The sequence below is a fragment of the Chlamydotis macqueenii genome, chromosome 3 (genome assembly GCF_036417535.1).
Source record: "Chlamydotis macqueenii isolate bChlMac1 chromosome 3, bChlMac1.mat, whole genome shotgun sequence".
Classification (NCBI taxonomy): domain Eukaryota; kingdom Metazoa; phylum Chordata; class Aves; order Otidiformes; family Otididae; genus Chlamydotis; species Chlamydotis macqueenii.
Genome location: NC_141558.1, coordinates 31,827,247 through 31,845,812, shown reverse-complemented (window position 1 = coordinate 31,845,812; position 18,566 = coordinate 31,827,247). Strand labels below are relative to the sequence as shown.

The 18,566-nt window shown below is 36.3% G+C and overlaps 1 protein-coding gene across 1 annotated transcript in view; it reads right to left on the bottom strand.

Annotated features, from left to right (window-relative positions):
* COL19A1 (collagen type XIX alpha 1 chain) overlaps window positions 1–18,566 on the bottom strand; it is a 198,039-nt gene that overhangs the window by 172,561 nt on the left and 6,912 nt on the right. The window contains exons 2-3 of the mRNA XM_086743558.1: window positions 15,728–15,839; window positions 15,168–15,267 (exon numbers count right to left, since the gene is read on the bottom strand). Coding sequence (XP_086599684.1) covers window positions 15,168–15,267; window positions 15,728–15,839 — 212 coding nt within the window. The remainder of the gene's footprint in view (window positions 1–15,167; window positions 15,268–15,727; window positions 15,840–18,566) is intronic.

Below are 18,566 nucleotides of genomic sequence, written 5' to 3'. Positions count from 1 at the left end.
TTTTTTTTGTCAAAGTCAGTGTTATTGCTATCAAAATTTTAAAGGGCATTTAAAAAAAAAGATTGGTTTAAATAAGAAATAGAAATACCAAAACTATTATGCCTGCTCAGAATACTTTCCCCCTAGGGTTTCCAGCAGTATTCTGTATCCTTATTTACAGGAATTACTGGCAAACTCCTGGCTCTAATGAAGCCAAAGCCCAGTCTTCTATTGATTTTAAAGAGCTCAGGCTAGCAAAACTAGGTCTGCTGTCAAGTTTAACAAATTTCTGCACATTTTAACTTTTGTGAAAAAAAAAAAGTCAGCAGCAATAAGAAAAACAGACTTAAAAGTAGTAACTTATGATAATGGACAATGGAAATGCAACAATTTTTCTCCTCATTTTCCTAAGCAGAATTCTGCAATCTGATGAAGTTTTGAGAAAATTCAGGTCAACATTTAGGCTTTTGGAGTCTTATCTTGTGGAAGGCAACTTGCAGCACTTCTGATGCAGTTATACACTTGCCTTGCTTAACTTGGACATTTGTTTTATGAACCTAATAGGTTTCAGAGCACTCAGTGAATTTTATTTTCCTTGTACTTGGAAAATAAAAATAACCCTAGCAAAGACCAAAGGCTACTAAAAGCAATAATGTGTAATTTGGATACGCAGTTGTTCATTCTTTCTCTCTCCTCTTTAATAATGTTAAAATGGAAAAAGACAATGAAAAGGGTTCAGAAACTAGCAAAAGTATCACATTATAAAATACTATATTCAAACAGCTTGTCTCCCCTTCCAAAATATCACACCTTACCCTGAATGTTGCACAGTAAATTAAGCTGCTCTAATCAGTAGGTCGCATCTTTCCATGTAGAGGCACATGGGGTGACAAAGAACAACAGCCATACCAGCAGTGAACACTGTGGAAGAAGATGAGTCAGGGAAGGGGAGAAAGCCAGAGCCTGACTACTTGAGCAAGCTAAAATTTTACTCGAAGTAATCTCAGACTCAAAAGGATGCTCTCACACCTGCAGTGGTGTAAATTCAAGAAAACAGTAAGTTGCCTTTTTGTGTACAAAGCAATTGAAGGAAATTTATAGGGCAGTGGAAAGATTTGGGTGGCTTTTGCAATATACAGGCATTGAGATGTTCCTCCAGACACTTTTGAGCTCAACATCTAATGCCTGGTTACCTGGGATTCAGAAAGACGGAAGTCAATCTATATGATTCACTCAAGTCTTACACTAAACACAGGTCTTGCATTCAGACTGTTTCTTTTCCTTAGGAGATGACCAGAGAACAAGCAAACATACTGCTCTCGGTGTCTGAGAGACGGGGAACAGAGATAAGAAAACTGGAACTCCAGTGCTTTTGCAAAGGGGAGAAACATTTCCTCTGCATCTGCTTTCTCCTAATCATGCAATTGCAGGACACTTTCTGGTGTTCCTTTGCCTGATGCTGCTCAAATCAGATTGGTTTTCCATGTGTCAGTGTCACTTGCTGACTAAGAAACATGATGAGACTTTCTAATGTTGGCGGCAGAAACGGACCAAACCCAGTCTCTGTTGCCCCAGTCTTTTTTTTCCAAACTGATTTTCGCATACATATTTTCAGTAGCTGTGGCATTCAGGTAACATCTCTGTAGCAGATACTGATGCATCAGTAATTGACACCTTCTGTACTAACTGTTCCTCCTCTCATGGGCGTTACAGTAAGAAGTCATATTCATTCTACTGTTTTTAGAGTCATGTGAACACAGTAAGGTTTCTCATACCAAGTGTCCTTTCACTCCACATTCCATGGATGCTACATCTGCTTATTTATCAAAATTTCAAAGTGTCAGTCAGGAAGAGCTCCCTTCAGTACCAGCACGCACCTCCCTATCATTGTGTAGTTATACTGAAACACAAAAGTCACGCAAAAGAAAATAATCTCTTCAACTCTCATCACCTCATGTCAGGAATCATGCTCTTCCTAGACGTACACCTCACTCTCCTTTCTGTAGCTAAATGTAGAAAGAAATAAAAAACAAAACACCAACCGTTTTTCTAGAAGTTTCTACTCCTGTGATTCACTGTAGGGAAATGAAATCTCCCTGCACACATACAAACATAGACTTACTGTCCAGCATGAATGTCCCTTCAGTGCTTTCCTTAGTCAGAACCACACTGGTAAACTGATTACCTCTATAAGGAAACTACACAGGATCTGACGTATTTCTGACAAGCAATCCACAAAAACTGAACAAAACTTTCTCTTTGGAGATTAATGGCAGAATCCAGACAAATGTGATGATCTGTTTCTTCAGTGATTTTGTGATTGTTTCCTAAGATACAGTCCGTGTTCAAAATTTAAGGCTAAGGCTGGCTTAAAAGAATGGCAGAGATTTAAGTTTTTCTCAACTCATTCAAGAATTGTGTCAATCTCTGTGATATTCTTACATTGTCTCTCAAGGCCATTTTGCTGTGCTTAATGTTGTAAAATCCAGTTGTGGTACTCTTTTTTTCAAGTGTGGCAACCATCGAGAGGAGGATGTGAACTTAAGTACTTCTAAAAGGACTCTACATACTTTTTTAACATCTACCTCTGTGTCTTTATTTAGGCATTTTATGAGCAGCTCTGTAACTCATGTGGTCCTTCTATTTTGCTCCCAGAAATGGAACAAAGACAACAGATCTAGTTATTAGTCTGTTATTTGGCAGCCTCCAAACTCAATGAGATATTAAATTCTTATGCTAAGTATAATTGTTTACAGTGGAGTGGAGTTATTCAGCTGAGCAAGAAATCCTCTGAAGATGTTAGAAAAAAAAAATTACAATAACCTCTGAAAGTCAACTAGCAGCAAAAATTGCTCTGCATGCGTTTTTACATACTTCCTATCCTGAAGCAAGATCTATGGTACAGTGTTAGTTATTTGTAGATCTCAGTGGTTACTGTTGTCTGGAAAAACAAATAAAATGCAGACTACAATAAAGGATTTGTCTATTGGAGGCCATGATCATTTCAGTCTGAAAACAGACAATGCACTTCATATTTTGGAACGGAGCAAGGAAATGAGGAATGACGTTTCTTTTTTCTTTGTCTGTATATCCATGTAATCTTCTCTAGAGGAGGAAGAAATACAAGCATCCATCTCTCCTTGGACATTTTCACAGCCAATTTACCAGCACTGTACAGGCATTTGTACAGGTATCTACAGATGCTAACTGATTCCAGAAACAGAATGGTCTTTTTAGTTTGCTACACAAGAGTTTGCTACACATCCAGCAGAGCTGCATGCTGAGAGACTCATGCCCTTTTACTTCTCACGCTCTGCTTGTGAGAGCTACCTTCTGTATTTCTCCATGACGTCGTACTACCCAACCTAAATGTGTTGTTTCCTTAGAACCCTCAATTTCTTCCTGTTTAGTCTCTCCCCATCCCAAATTTTTAGTAGCTTTTTGCAATAAATCAATGGAACAAGCACTATGAAACCTAACCGTTGGTTACACTTGGAACAGGCTCCTCCCTTCCTTCCCGGGTTTGTTCTGCCAGGTCCTAGACAACCCTGGCTGATGGCAAAAGGCAAACCATCTCACAGGCCAGCATCCCTCTTATGAAAACGTTGAGTGCTCACAGTGAACATAATAGCACAGCTGGCAGTAGAAAGGGAGAGCTAGCAGGACTGCTGTACGGAGCGCAGCTGAACCAAACTAAGGGATGCTTTTTTTTTCCTAACCTCCTCAAACAACCGCTTGGATAACTGGCCTCCTCCCCTTCAGCACGCCAGCCTACCTACAAATAAATTCATTTCACGCTAAAGTCACAAGCAAGCCATGCTAAGAAGTGCTTGAGAAAAAAGGCACAGGAACCCTGAAGGTACTACAGCCTACAACACTGTTATAGATGGATATATCTACCCATCTTGGTTCCAGCTGATCTCCCCCCCAAAAAAATAAGGTATAAGAGGTGAATATTAAGTTACCAACAGAAGAGACCAGAGTAGGAAAGAAGGTTAATGATACCAGATACCAGGGTCTGACCTGAAATAAGTAGCTCTGTCAGCTGCAAGAGTGAAGCTACAGAGAGAGAACATGCTTTTGCTTTAACACCCCCTACACACAGCACTGGTCTACGAATACTTAAGCATGGTGTTCTGCTTACAATTTGGAGGATAATTAGATAAATAATGTGCCCTTTTACATTTTGTAAAAACCATTAACATTCATGGATTCTAAGAGAATGAATACAGAAAATAAAAAATATAAAAATTAATTTGCATCACATAGAAAGACTCAATAGCATTTTCAGAAACTGAAAATTAACACTCTTCCGAAGTCTGGGGACTTAGAAGTGAGTTGTCTGATTAAAGTAAAAAACCAAATAAACAAACAAACAAGACTACATACAGATTAGCCTGCATCTCTCACACTTTCTGTAATAATGAGATTTTTGCTAAGTTACAGACTAAATAGGGTTAAAATAGATCAAACTAAAAAAAAAAATAAATTCAACACTGCATTGCTATCTGCTGAGTCATAACTCTGTTTAAGAGGATGGGCCAAGGACCTGTGACTTAACTAACCCTGTTACTATCAGATCTAGCTGGGAAATGGCCAGTTATTCTCTTTAAAAGGCTAGGAGAGAAACAAAAAAAAAAACCTTCTCAAGAGCAATGGAGTCTTGCCTTAGGCCCAAGACAGAGGTGGGAAAGGAGGCTTCAAGCTTTGCATAAGTGAATGAACATATTACTTAACTTTTTCCTAAGCTTCACATCAAAAGTACCCACCATACCCAACTTGAAAGAACACTGGATATTACCAAGAGTCCTTCCCAGGCTGGGGAAACAGGCCGGATGCCTTATATCCAAACAAGGAAGCTTGATATGCTGGGAATTTGCAAACTTTTCCCAAAAGAGCAAAGGCTTCACAGTAGAAAACTTTGTGTTAAAACAATGCATGCTTATCCATTATCTATAACTTAATTTGAGGTTGAATCATCTATATAAGTTCTATGTGAAAGTAACAGAACTAGAATGAACAATGACCTTATTTTTCAATAGTAAAGCTTGAAAAGATTGAAATCTTCACTACTGATGGCAATTCTAGGTACATCCTCCTACCTGCTATAAACCTCAGGTTAGTAGATGAAGTGTGGAAGAGTTATGACAGTAAAGAAAATATCACCAATATTACCAATATTTTGCATTGTATAAAATTATAACATTTAAGCATGTAATAAGATGCAAGAAATATTTTGGAAGTTTTAAAAAGGAAATACTTTGTTCCCTCACTGTCCTATGACAAAAACAGCATTTTGATTAATTTTCTCTTACCCTGTAGATTACTTGGTTGGCAATGGAATTAAGTACCCAATATTATGGGAATCTATATCCTCAAGGAAGAAAATCTGTTAATAGTACAGTCTAATAGAATCAGAGAATCCCAGAATGGTTGAGATTGGAAGGGATCTCTGGAGGTTGTCTAGTCCAACTCCCCCTGCTCAGGCAGGGCCACCTAGAACCAGTTGGACAGGAGTACACATTTACTTGCGTATGAGGATAAAATCAATCCAACATAAGGACAAACATTAAAGAGATGATATTTAATTTTGATAACAAAAGTTAGGATGCTGTAAAAAAAAAAAAAGTAATCTTAGGCATAATATGGATTCATATTAGCAGTGCTAACTGGCCCTTAAGGAGAGCAATGAAGCAAGGCTGTGTTACAACTATTCAATCTTTCAAGAACTCCAACCAGTTAATGAGTAATGACTTTTCCTTTCCATGAAATCTTATCAGCTATCTTGAATCACAAAGTGTTTTTTTTAGTGCTCCTAACACTTTAACAACAAACCAATCTTAAGCTTATGTAATTTCCTGGTAGCATAGCATATCTGTCCCCACATACTAACAGTAATACAATCATTTATCACTTCCTAAATTTAAATAAAATCCTGTGGAAAGGAAAGCAACCTATAAAAAAAAGAAACTGTTTCAAAGTCTATCCTCCTTTTGAAGCAAACACAAAGGTCTGGTGGCATTTCTTGCATTTAAGATCTTCAAACATTTAAGTCTTCATATAGAATTTCATTACTGAACTACTGCTACAAATTGTCTTCTATATTTGGTCCTATTGTGGTATGTTTTCTTTCAGTGTCTCTGTTCATATTATTAATCTTTTGAGTTACTGGCTTTATCACATATTGTCGACAGTTTACATAGGAATGAAACATCCTATGTTAAACACTATCAATTCTCAGTAACTTAATTTCACAGGAGATTTCTTAAAAAAAAAAAAAAAAAGCCTACTGCATTAGAAGACCCTCCTCCCAAAAAACCCTTGTTTCCAAAGAACACATTTACATATAAAATGAGTGAGCATTAACTACTAATCTTGTACAAGTCAGCTGCGAGATGTCAATCCTGAGCAACAGCAACAATTTTAATGCTGCAGCTGCATGTGCTGTACTTCAAAGTAAGCACATCCAGCATGGATGGAGGATACTGAATGCAAGAATTGGACCTGCAAGTGCACTTCTTCCTCGCAAGTCTTGTCAAACAGCTCCTGTGTGCCCCTGCTGAATACTATTCTCTTTGTTCTTTAGTTTCATAGATTAATTTAAATCAGCAACCATGCAGCATTCTGAACTGCTCATTTAGGGACAAATCCAGTAAGATAAAACACCAAGTGAGTGGAGTCACAGCACCTTGATGATGCTGTCTGTGTGGTTCCTTCTCAGAAGTGGTCCAAAGCAAATCTCACGTTCCTTAGCCATAAAATAGCCATTGCTCTTTTATGGGATATGCTTTAAACAGTATTTGAGTAAACACCGCTGCTCACCATAGATTATGAACATTCACATTTCTTCCTAAACTCTCAGCTGAGTTCACAGAGAAAACTGAGTAAAACACATAAATCAAACTTTATCAGTGACTTCGCCAGTAACACTGCTATTACAAGTGTAGCAATAAGCAGCAACCTAATCCTTAAAATAAAAGCTATGTGCATTTTCATATGACAATTAAAAGTCTAATGCCATATTAGGAACTATCAACAAGTTTTCAAGGCTTGTACTGTCACATTCAATCCCGGAGTATTTTTAGGATTTTTTTTTTTTAGTAGAATTCTGAGATTCTGCAACCAGTCACATTAACTAAATCCAAAAATAACGTGATCTCTTGCACATGGTTCTGTTAATACATCGAAATCTGTACATCAGGACTTAGTTTCTGTAGATTAAAGACGGTTTTTCATGCTGAAGTTTATTAAATCACTCCAAGTTTGAAATGAGTTTATGACATGACAAATATTCACTTGAGACAAGGCTGCAATCGGCAAACTTTGTACGCTTATGACTGAAATCAGGTTGATACCCAGGCCTCCAAGTGAAAAATCCAGGACAGGGACTGCACTGCTCATACAAAATGAAAGAAGTATTTTTAAAAATTTGGCAATTTATCACCTTAAATAAAAAATGTTTTGTGGCATGATGATAAAAACTGCAAAGAGCTAACCACAGAGAAATGCTAGAGGCCAAAAACCTTTCACAACCAACTGAAAATAAATGAAAATCAGTGTAATGAAAAAAGCAATGGGCAGCTTCACTGTGAGAGACCCGATGAACTATTTCTAGATAGAAAAATAAAAACTGAGAGGCAAGGTGGGGGAAGGGAGTGATATTTCTATGACATCTTTAAACAACAAAGCCCCAGTGTAGACACAGATGTATCAGCACAAACATTTTTTGTAGGTACAACTTTAGTTAAGGGGAGGAATGTTTGGAAGCATAGCTAATGCAAAAACATTTCACAAAGTGTTAAATCACAAAAGCCAGGAAAAAAAAAATCTGATTTATTACAGTTTTTTTTCAGTCTGCTGACATATGACTGCTGAAGTGCTTGGCACCACTGCTTCAGCTAGAAAAATTATATGCTTTTTATAAAGACACTTGAATCCTCTTAGCCCAATCAGCAAATCTGATAAATGATCTTTCAATCTCTAATTTTATACTACAGCATATGGAAGCTACAGTCTATCCTCAGCTGCATGCATTATACCCAGCACCTTTCATTGAATTCTGTGTGGTTGCATATAGCTTTGCTATATACCTATATGTACTCTAGATTTCTAAGAAACTTCAATTGTATTAATTTTGCAACTGTATTTTTGTTTTAAGACTATTCTGACTACTGTTCTTATGAAACACAGGTCTTGTTACAAGCTTATATCTGCATCCTCCTTCTTGATTAGTAGTACTACCTTGTACTCACTTTTGGGGGACTTTTTTTCTTCAAAAAAAAAAAGATGCCCAAGGAAAACCAACATAACATTACAAAGATTTTAAAAATCAGCATGTTTGGCAAGGAGTAAGAGATGTGTAAACCCTTGTGAAAGTTCCCCACAGTCCAGCATCACTTAAGGCTCTTCAGCTAACGTACTGGTAAATTGAACAACCTGTGACAAAATCTGTGTCCAGTGTTTTGAACAAGGGACACAGGGAAGTGCCCAGGTAAATCGCTTGTGCTGAATCTAGAAATCTGGTAACATAATAACTTTGTCTAGCAATTGCAGTATCTATGACAGTATATGTTTTAAGTTTTACTATCTTATCCAATAATAGTTTTAGCAATCATATCAGATGAAAATAAAAAGGAATTCTATATGGGAGCATATAGCAAAAGTGAAATTGCTTAGATACTGCAGATGCCATTTTTAAAATCAGAACGACAGAACTGTTTTCCATGGGGCAGGTTAAACCATTAAATGGAAGGTGCAATTTCAGGGTTTGCTTAAGCTAACGGCAGGCTACTCCCCATCCCAGCAGCATGTTTTTGCTCCTTCTTTGCTGTGATTGTTGGAGATGACACGGCTACGGGGATCAGCCGCTGGCGTCGCTGACCAGGGAGGCTGATGGTGATGCAGAGGAAGTGAGATGAGGCTGAGAGCTGGAGAAGAGTGCTGTGAAGGTGAACTCCTAATTTATTTTCTTCCATATTATAACCTTGGCTGAACAGATTTCTTCTTTAAAAGAAAGGCAGCAGCAAAAAGTAACAATAATCTGAACTGAAATACATGTTTTTCAACTTAAGAAAGGCTTTTTAAGTAAGGAAAGTAAACTGCCTTTATTATTTGTTCACCCAGTGCTCCTGGGATGTGCTTATCGCCCGCCTTAAGTTTCATCCCGAACTGCGAGGCACACTGGGGATCCACACAAACACTGCCGGACTCCTGCAAACTCTCGTTGTGGACCACTGCACTTAAAGTACACATCTCTCAAAAGCTCCTCCTCTTTAACTGCAAGTGCTTTATGGCAAAACATTTCTGGAGAAAAAAGGAACTGAAACAGTCTGCTTCACCCAACATTGTCTTACCAATTTAACTGGTATGACACTGGCACATTAAATGCTCTGCTGTCTGGGAAACACACCAGAGATTAAAGAATTCAGATTTGCTACAGCCAGTGCCATAAGTGAAAATGCTTTTCTGCTCTCTGTTCCCTCACAGTCTGCTTTCAATGTAAGTACTACACATTTTTATATATACTCTTTCCCTCTGCCACCTATCTGTCATTATTTTGCTTTCCCAATTCTTTCTGTATAGTAAACTGCATGTTAAATTATAGGATGATTCAAGCCTAATATAGCAATTAAAATCAATTAATGTCCGAGTCTTAAATTTTATAAAAAGATCTTGGCATATTTCTTGTAAATTGTCAAGTAGAAACAGGTGGAAATATGCAGAAAGAGACATTCACGTGTTTTCATTCTCTAAAAGTAGCATTGTCCTATCATTTTCACAGTAAGAGGCTCAGTTTTCTCTTTAGGTATGAAATGAAATAATTGGCGTATACATGGTAGGTACAACTCCAATTTGTTCTTTCAACAGTAATCCCTGTATTATCCTTATTTTTAATTTATGAAACACAGAAAGTTTTCAGGTTTCTGGAAATAAACAAAAAGTACACAATTTCAGTACCTTCAACCAGAACTGGAAAAAGAAAGATTGTATCTGCAGCTTCTGATCCACTACTTTGAGAGACCTGAAAAAAGCATCAGCGTTTGCACTGAATTCAGGCTTCCACATTCAGGAAGCAAATTCCAGAGACAAGGCCCTTTTCTTGAAAATACCCTGCAACCAAAATACCAGACATTTCAGTCTTAGCATTGTTGGCTCCAACGGCTCAAATGACTTCAGATAAATACATGATATAGGACGGGAGAGGTGGTTTCTTATATAACTATCTAACATTTATACAGACTGAACACGAGCAGGACTTCATGTAAGCACAGATTATGTTAGCATAAGTATAACTACTGCCACTAAACAGGGGTGGCACCTCATTGCCATTTTCAGTAGGTGTTTTAAAAGTTTTTTATTAAATCTTTTGGAAACCGGTGAAGTTCGCATCTATCTATTCTATATGCTATTTAAGAAATAGCTATGTGACTTCTTAATATATATCTTAATAATATTTTTCAAGAAGACTGCAGAACCTGCCTCCGCTGATCAAAACACATGCCATGTGCAAAGGTAATCAGAAGTCATGCCCATGTGGACGTTCACTGACAGCTTAAGTAATATGCAAGGATTTTGATATTTATTATTTCAGTGAAGAAAGAAGTCTCAGCAGATACAGGGAACATACGGTAAAGTAAATAGTTGCAAAGCCATTTCATGGCAAACTGCTAGCTATGAAACTAGCTAGTTTCTAACGGCGAGCACAGAAACTGGCACGCTTAATGCCAGCTGTAGTCTGGGAAATGCAATTGCCTATGCACTTTTTGCTATTAAAAAAGTTAGAATTAAAAATAAACAAAAAACCTCACATAAATATTCTTTCATCATCGATTTCTTTTCTTAGCAGAAAGAATCCTCCAGCCTGGCATATATCAACAGAAGTGGGAACAGTATTTCTGCATGTCATAACTAGACGTCAGAAGGGCGTCAAACACTTTCTCTCAAATACGGCCCAAGCTACAGCCGCAGCTCTTCTGGCAGCAGTGAAGGACAATATTGCTGATGGAGCTCAGTAGTCCAAATACAGTAAAAATCCAAGCTCTTATGCAGTACCTAACACTGAAAAGGGAAGAATTTCTAAATAAGTCATGAGAGTAATCCCAACTGCTGTAACTCTGAAATCATTTAACAGCCAGCTATGATTATCTCTTTAGTAAATTAATATGGTTTGTCAAGCCAAACAAACTACAAAAATAAGAAAGCCATGACTGTGCCATTAAGATTTGCTAATCAGAAACATCCATTTCAAAAGCATTCTGAAGCTCAGCTGAAATCAACTTCTTATTTCCTTTATTGGCACTTTCAGATAAGAAGAAAACCGGCCCACCAGCAGCCCACAAAAGTGAGAATGAACAATTGACACCTGATGTATCATTAGAGAAGGACAGCGAAATTACTGCTATTTACTCTAAGGCAACTAAAGAACAAAGATCAGCCTAAAAGGTCTCATGTCCAGATGTACTGAATACTGCTGGCAGAGCTAAAGGAGTTGCTATCAGCACAGAGCCCTATGCTGCTTTTGGCAGCAAGCTCTATGCCAAACTGGAATACGCCGCATAGGCAGTATGTGTTAAACTAGATAACAAAATATGACTTCATCATGTATTTATTGAAATAAAATTAAAACATTATACAATTACTATTATTATGACTATAAAATTAGATTGCCTGCATAACTGATTTTACTGTGATTTCTTTAGGATTAAAAGCTCAATTATACTACCTCGCTCAGGAATAACTTCTATTAAAGCCCACATAACAAGTGCAATGTGTAACTCTCAGTATTTTAATTTTAAAATCACTCTTTAATCCTGAAAATATGAATAGATTAGAATTAAATTAGAATTAAATTAATATTTATTAGCCATTTTTGCGGAGCATAAGAAAAGCTAAGCACCTCCTATCACAAAAAAAAATATGCCTCACAAAAAGAGAGAAGCGATATAACTGAAATCCAACATAAATAGACATAATCAATTTCCCAAGCTGACACTGCATTGTAAATTATTTACAACATATAAATAGGTGCAACACTACTCCAGGTCCATTGAAAAAAAACCAAAATGGCATCACACAAGAAAAATGGCACAGCATAGCTTTCTATTAACCACACTACGACTGAATGAATGAAATGCAAGAGGAGATATGCCAAGTTACTTGATACTTGCTAGTCAGCTTAATCAGATACTCTCAGTTTCCTGCAGGATGGATAACAAACACTGTTCTGCTCCTTACTGCACACCGTGTCTACTAACATATTTTCTGAGGCAGAATGATCCTAAAAACCTCTGTTTATCTAATAACGCAATGGGTCTGGAACCACACAATCTGACATAATGTAATAGAAGGAGATTTAAATAAAAATAATATATTACAAGATAACTGGATAACCGAGATAAAGTAAATTATAAGGTTATGATAATGGATATCTGAGTTCCTGACTTTCCTTCATTGTAACCTCATCATGTCAAAACTTGACTTTGTGCTGACTGCCCTCTTATTTTTAAAAACTAACTCAGAAGTTCAGAAGAGTATCAAAAACACTTCAAAAATATAATTTTAAAAAATCTTGTCTGAAGTGTTATCTCAAAACCAGAAAGCTATTATATATTCAACATATTGAATAAAAAAGTAAATACTATTCTTAATTACAACATGCATTTCTTCATCATGTGAAGAAAGGTTAAAAAAGCATGAGCAAGCCTATTGCCATGAAGAACTAGCATGTAATAGAAATTCTGCAGTCATGATTGTTATTTAAAGCACTTTTAATCATTTTTTTTTTTAATTCAGGAAGATATATGTAAGAAGTACTACTTACTTCCACAGTAAGCTGCCTGAAAAGTTTATCCATAAGTTGCTAACATCAATAATGTGATATTAATTTTCAGCCTAACTATATTCATACATTAGCACTGTTATGCATTTTATTAATAATCAACTCAATTGCTTTATCCTGCTAAAGTTTTCATCCATTAGACACGCATGATTTTAGGGGAAACTGGAAAGATTTTCTCTTTAGTTTTTCTTTCATGAAGATACACAGAAGAAAACAACTGGGAAGGAGAGGAACGTGAGAAGCAAGAGACCATTAAAGCCAAACCACCTGCCTTCCAGGTATACCCTCTACTGAAATTCTTTATTCCCTGCCCAAGTCACACTGAAAATAAAGAAAAACTAGCCATTTTTGTCTCAAAGAGTCATCCTCCTTCCAGAAAGCTGAACAGACAAAACATTGAAAAAAAAAATCTTCGATTTCTCTCCCACTCCATTAAAAAAAAAAAAAAAAAAGTAGTATTGTGTCCTTCTTGAGTATTTCCCTTGTAAGCTGTAAGAGTTAAGGCTTTGCTAAGTCACAGCTATCAGCCATGACGCAAATTCCCCATTCTCACTGCCTTCACTAATAAACAATTTTTAAAATACGAAAATAAAACACAGACATTAGTAAGACATTAGGCTTACTAATAAAAGCTAGGAAAACACCTTTACATTTTTCAACCTCAGTGTCACCTGTTAGACCCCTTCCAAACCCATTGAATTCTTAGAAATTGATCCTTTCAAATGATGATTTTCCCTCAAAGTAATATGAATTTTAAATAATTCACCTTTTTCCAATTTCTAGCTCCTCTAATTCTATTTTTTGCCATTGTTTTTTTTTTTTACAGTTTCAGAATAAAGTAAGTCAGCTTGCAATATGCAGTTCAGTGCACACAAAGGACTACTTAGCTTCTAACTGCTAAATGAAAATTGTCGCACAGTTTTTGTTACTGCCTTGATTTTCCCTCAAATTCCTATCCATAAAAAAAAAAATCTGTAAAAATTTGAAAAATGAATAATAGATATTAAAAAAAAAAGTTTTCTTACTGACAAACTTTCAAAATGTTTTAGCAAAGACATGTATGGGTGGTACCTAATACTACCTGTTCCTCTTCTAAAGACAATCTTGATGTTACTGGGAAGGCCCTAATAAAAATAGAGCACTTGCTGTGTCAAGTAATTTTATCTAGTAATTTCTCCTTCAACAGCTAATCTCTGAGGTACTTAAAAAAAGAGATCGATAACTTTGCAGAATTACAGAGACATAAATTTAGCATTTGCAGTATCTAATACCTCAGAAAAACTTACAGGCTAACTAGTAATCTCCAATATTTAGGTCCTATTTCTTTAATCATTCTCCTCTCCCACAGATTTCGTGTTTGCGTGCCTCCGATTCCTTTCTTCTCCCTCTCCCCTGGCCTCAAGCTACCCACAGCCCCTCTTTGCTCTGCCCAGTATCCAAGCAAAGGGGAAGTCCAAGGGCTGGGTGTATTTTTTCCTAGGCATGCTGGAGCCAGACCTTTTGCAACAGAGAATACTCAACCTGAAGACACAGGAATACAGTTGCTTCCCTTGTCAGCACAGGAACACGCTGTACAGAAACCACGGTCCCATGACTCACAACACATCTCAACTGAGAAGCTCTGAGACGATCCTCTCTCTCTCTCTCTCCGCTGAGCATGAGGAACTTGAAACTACATTCCTAACTGCTTCTTGCCATTTCCTTGTCCCCATGCAAACTTAAATCCATACAGTCCCATTGTGCCTTACTCTCTTTCACCTTCCTTTTGATTTTTTTTTCATGCAGCCTCTGCCTTTTATCCCACCCTGTGTCGGAATAGGACGCTGCCTAGCTTCACCTCTAGACTGAGTACCCACTGTTCTGTTGCTGCTCAAAGGCCAGATGCCAATTCCACTAGAAAAAAAAATAATAATGAAAATATAGCATTTAAGGAAATGGTTACTCTCTCTTGCTTTTTAATCCTGCCAGTAATGAGAGAGAGGACAGCCAATTTCACTGAGGGAAGATTAGCACAACACTTCTTGTCACACCATGAAAGTTCTTTGTTTCCTTTGTTTTATAAATATTTATTTATAAACAGTAGAGTTCTCAGTATTAGAATCACAGTTTGAGAAAAAGATATTTGCCGTTAACCTCCTACCTAAATACTTCCAGATTTGAGAAGAAAAACACATCTAAATCAAAATGCTTCCTGAAGAAAAAACTGTTGCAGATTAAATGTCTGAAAATAGACATACTTGTCTTTCTGTGGCATCCTTTCTGTGGCATCCTCAGTGTTTCAGTTTATTAACAGTGTTTAGTCTTAGCTCTGTCTTTTAAAGACTTACAACGCAAGTCATATCTTACTTACCTTGTGTCTCTGACGAGAGGTGCGCTTCCCAGTTTAAAACAGATTTTTTCCCCTCCACAAGATGTTTGCCTCAAAGAAAACCTTTCTGCCAGATCAAACCCTGTGAAATACGATACAGTGATTTAGTTTATTTAATGGAATTTAAAAAACAGATACTGACTTTCAGCATGCTTGGTGACTTTCTAGAGTACAGACTGACAAACTATTTTAAAAACTACTACTTTAAGTGAGAGAAACTTCCAATATTCATTTTATTGACAGAGAAACTATCAGTGCAAAATTCATTCAGTAGATGACGTTGCAACCTGAAAAATGCATTCATTATTTCCTTTTATCATCTGAACCGATAAGAACGAAGGATGTTTGGGAAAAACAACGGAAATGAACGTTGCTGCAGAACTTGAACCAATATTTTCCAAGAACAACACGTTCTGATTTTAATCCCACCTTCCTAAAAAAACAGCTTTTGAAGTACTTTCAGTTCTAAAGTTCAGTTGAACTATGGTTACATCCACTACCAGCGAATTAATTTAGACATTCATATTAATGCAGTCATTTACCTGAAACACCAAGACTGTCTCTGTGGATTTGTTTGAGATGATGGACAACTGTTTTCATTAAAGGACACACGGCACCTTCAAGAGAACAAAGTTTAGTATCTTTCATAAAATTCTATCAAACAAAAATGAATCAGAAAAACTATCATGACAGTGACAGTAATATTAACAGGAATGTTTATTTAGAATATGAAAAACAGTAATAAACCAAATTACAAAACCTAAATAAGCACAATGATATTTCAGATTTCATACTACATTTCTAATAATATAAGCAGATACAAATTTTACCACTTTTTAATTCAGCTGTTTATGATTAAAGCTCACATGAAAAAATATAACCTGAAGAAAAACACTAAATTCTTACCAAGCTCTTTCAATCTCCAATACTCTATAAAGCAATAACATCTGTTCTAAGCGTTTTTTTTTTTTTATTTTTGGCTAAATTATTAGAAAAACCTCTTTCTCTCCCATTAATGAATATGAAAGAAAAAAGTATAAATGCTAGATTACTATGATGGTAATCTATTGTTACTTAAGGGAACAGTAATTTCAATACGTGGACTAACTAGGATATAATAATATCACATAATAAACAATGTAAGCAATACCTATATTTTTTAAAGTGGTTGAAAATTAAGCAGCTTTATAGGGGATTAAGTCTGAACCAATGTCTTTAGGTAAACAAACAGAATGTTCTAAAATCTGGAACACGGTAAATTCTAGGGTTAAACCTAACCGAACACTTAGATCAAACACTATATTATTAATATCCAGTCTCTTAATTGCATAAAGTCCTTTCTTCTCTTTTTTTTTTTTTAAATATGTACACTTTTAAGAAGCAAATACAAAGAAATGTCACTTTTGTGCATGGGTCAGTAATCAGGCTCTTTCTTTAACAAACTTTGCAAATAGCCTCACTAAACCCTAATGAAACTGTCAAATGGAAGGTAACAAGCAGGACTGGGCACAGAACTCCACGTTGAGCTGATGCAACTAAAAGGATGGCCAAGGTAAGTTTGAAGCTGCTGAACAGTGAAGGTTGAGGGGCTTTCTGAAGTGTCAGTTCAATGAAAAAATTAAGGAGAAATGTCCTACCATTAACCTGGAAATCATCTATATTTAAAGATTCCTAAGAGCATTGAGATGGAAAGTAGGCATTCAAAATAGCTATATTTGTAATCTTAAAGCATGTGAAATTTTTCATTCATTATGTAGTAATGTAGAAACTGTATTATCCTTCACAAATCTTAAATTCTATTATATGTGTTACAGTATTTGATTTGGATTAAGAATGCCTAATTGGAAACAACCAGTAAAAGTCAAAATAAATTACGTAACACAGATATGAAGATACCTCCTGACAACATGGTTAATGAAAACTCTCAACTGTTTCAAGAACAGACTGGGTGGAAGACTTTTTTTTTTGTAAGATTCATCAAGTTCCATGTCTTTTACATCTAAATTCCAATCTACAATTACAAGTAACATCAATTGTAAGTGGATTTATTTCTAAGGCACTAAGAGAACATATTCTTTCTTTCCTTCATATATATACACACACACACACAAATGTGTATATACATGCACTTACCTATATAGATAGCCATAAAGCTTCATGACAAATGAGATTAAACATATGCATTAAAATCACCCCCAGTCCCCACTGTAAATTCCTTTTCCCCAGTAAAGATGCAGAACAGTTAAGAATATTCATGTTGAAATCTCTGAAACTGAAATGATATCTTTCATAATTTTTGCTTTGCAGGGAGTTTCAGATAGTGTGAAAAGCATTCACTGGAATTACATACTAAACACAGCAATTTCTATACACCATTTGTTATACACATGCACACACAACATGACAGGAAGAGGCTCACCTTAGATACCCTTTTATCTACAAACCTCAGCCTTCAATCACTTACACAAAGATTACTAAACTACAGACTTCTACGTGTAGGCACTCTAGAACAATGAATGTGGCTATGGTAGATGTACACAGGTATAGCTGCAAGAAATATGTTAGTGTAAAGGTAGCCCGTTACAGCTGCAGCAGCAATAGCATGTCACACGTGCAGTGACAAACATTTTTCTTAAATCTACCTGTTTTCTAACCAAGGGATTTTTAAAATATATGTATAAATACTATAGCGCAGATTTCCTTTTTGGTTAAATTATTTCACAGTACTTATTGTAAGAGTAGTCAGATATGACTCATTGATGATTTTACCTTGAACTGCTGTAGTAAGGTCTAGAGAAGCTGGGACACAACTGTAGGGTTTTTTCAGCACTAACTTACACAGGGGCTGACTGGTGAAAGACTAGGGAGTTTCAGTTTATTCCCCCAGCCACTTTCTTCCAAGTACAAATAAAGACTCAAATGTTAATTTCTGTGTTATCCAGATGATAGCAACGATTTCTCACATGCCGCAGACTGGACTGTGGACCTATTTTTATCAGTAGCATAACAGTCACAGCATGGACAGGCCATGTAAGCGTTACTTATTTTGTTGTATTCCATACCCACAGAAGAACTGAAAGGGTTACCATGAATCTTCTTCCATCTCATGCTGTTGATGCACTCCTTTAGCCCAATGTTATTCTTTTTAACAGAGAGCTAAGGCAAAACTCTAAAGTATTAAAACTGAAACCTCTCCATACCAAGACTGACAACTTTCATTGCTATAGATTGATGAAAATTCTTTCTGCAACTACAGTTTGTCCAGTCAAAAAGTTAGCCTCTTCCAAGGTTTTTAATACTTCAGGCAGATCTTTAAATTTCCTTTGGCTTGATACAAAAAGACAGTTTACCCATTCAGCCTATGGGAAGCTGAATTAGATC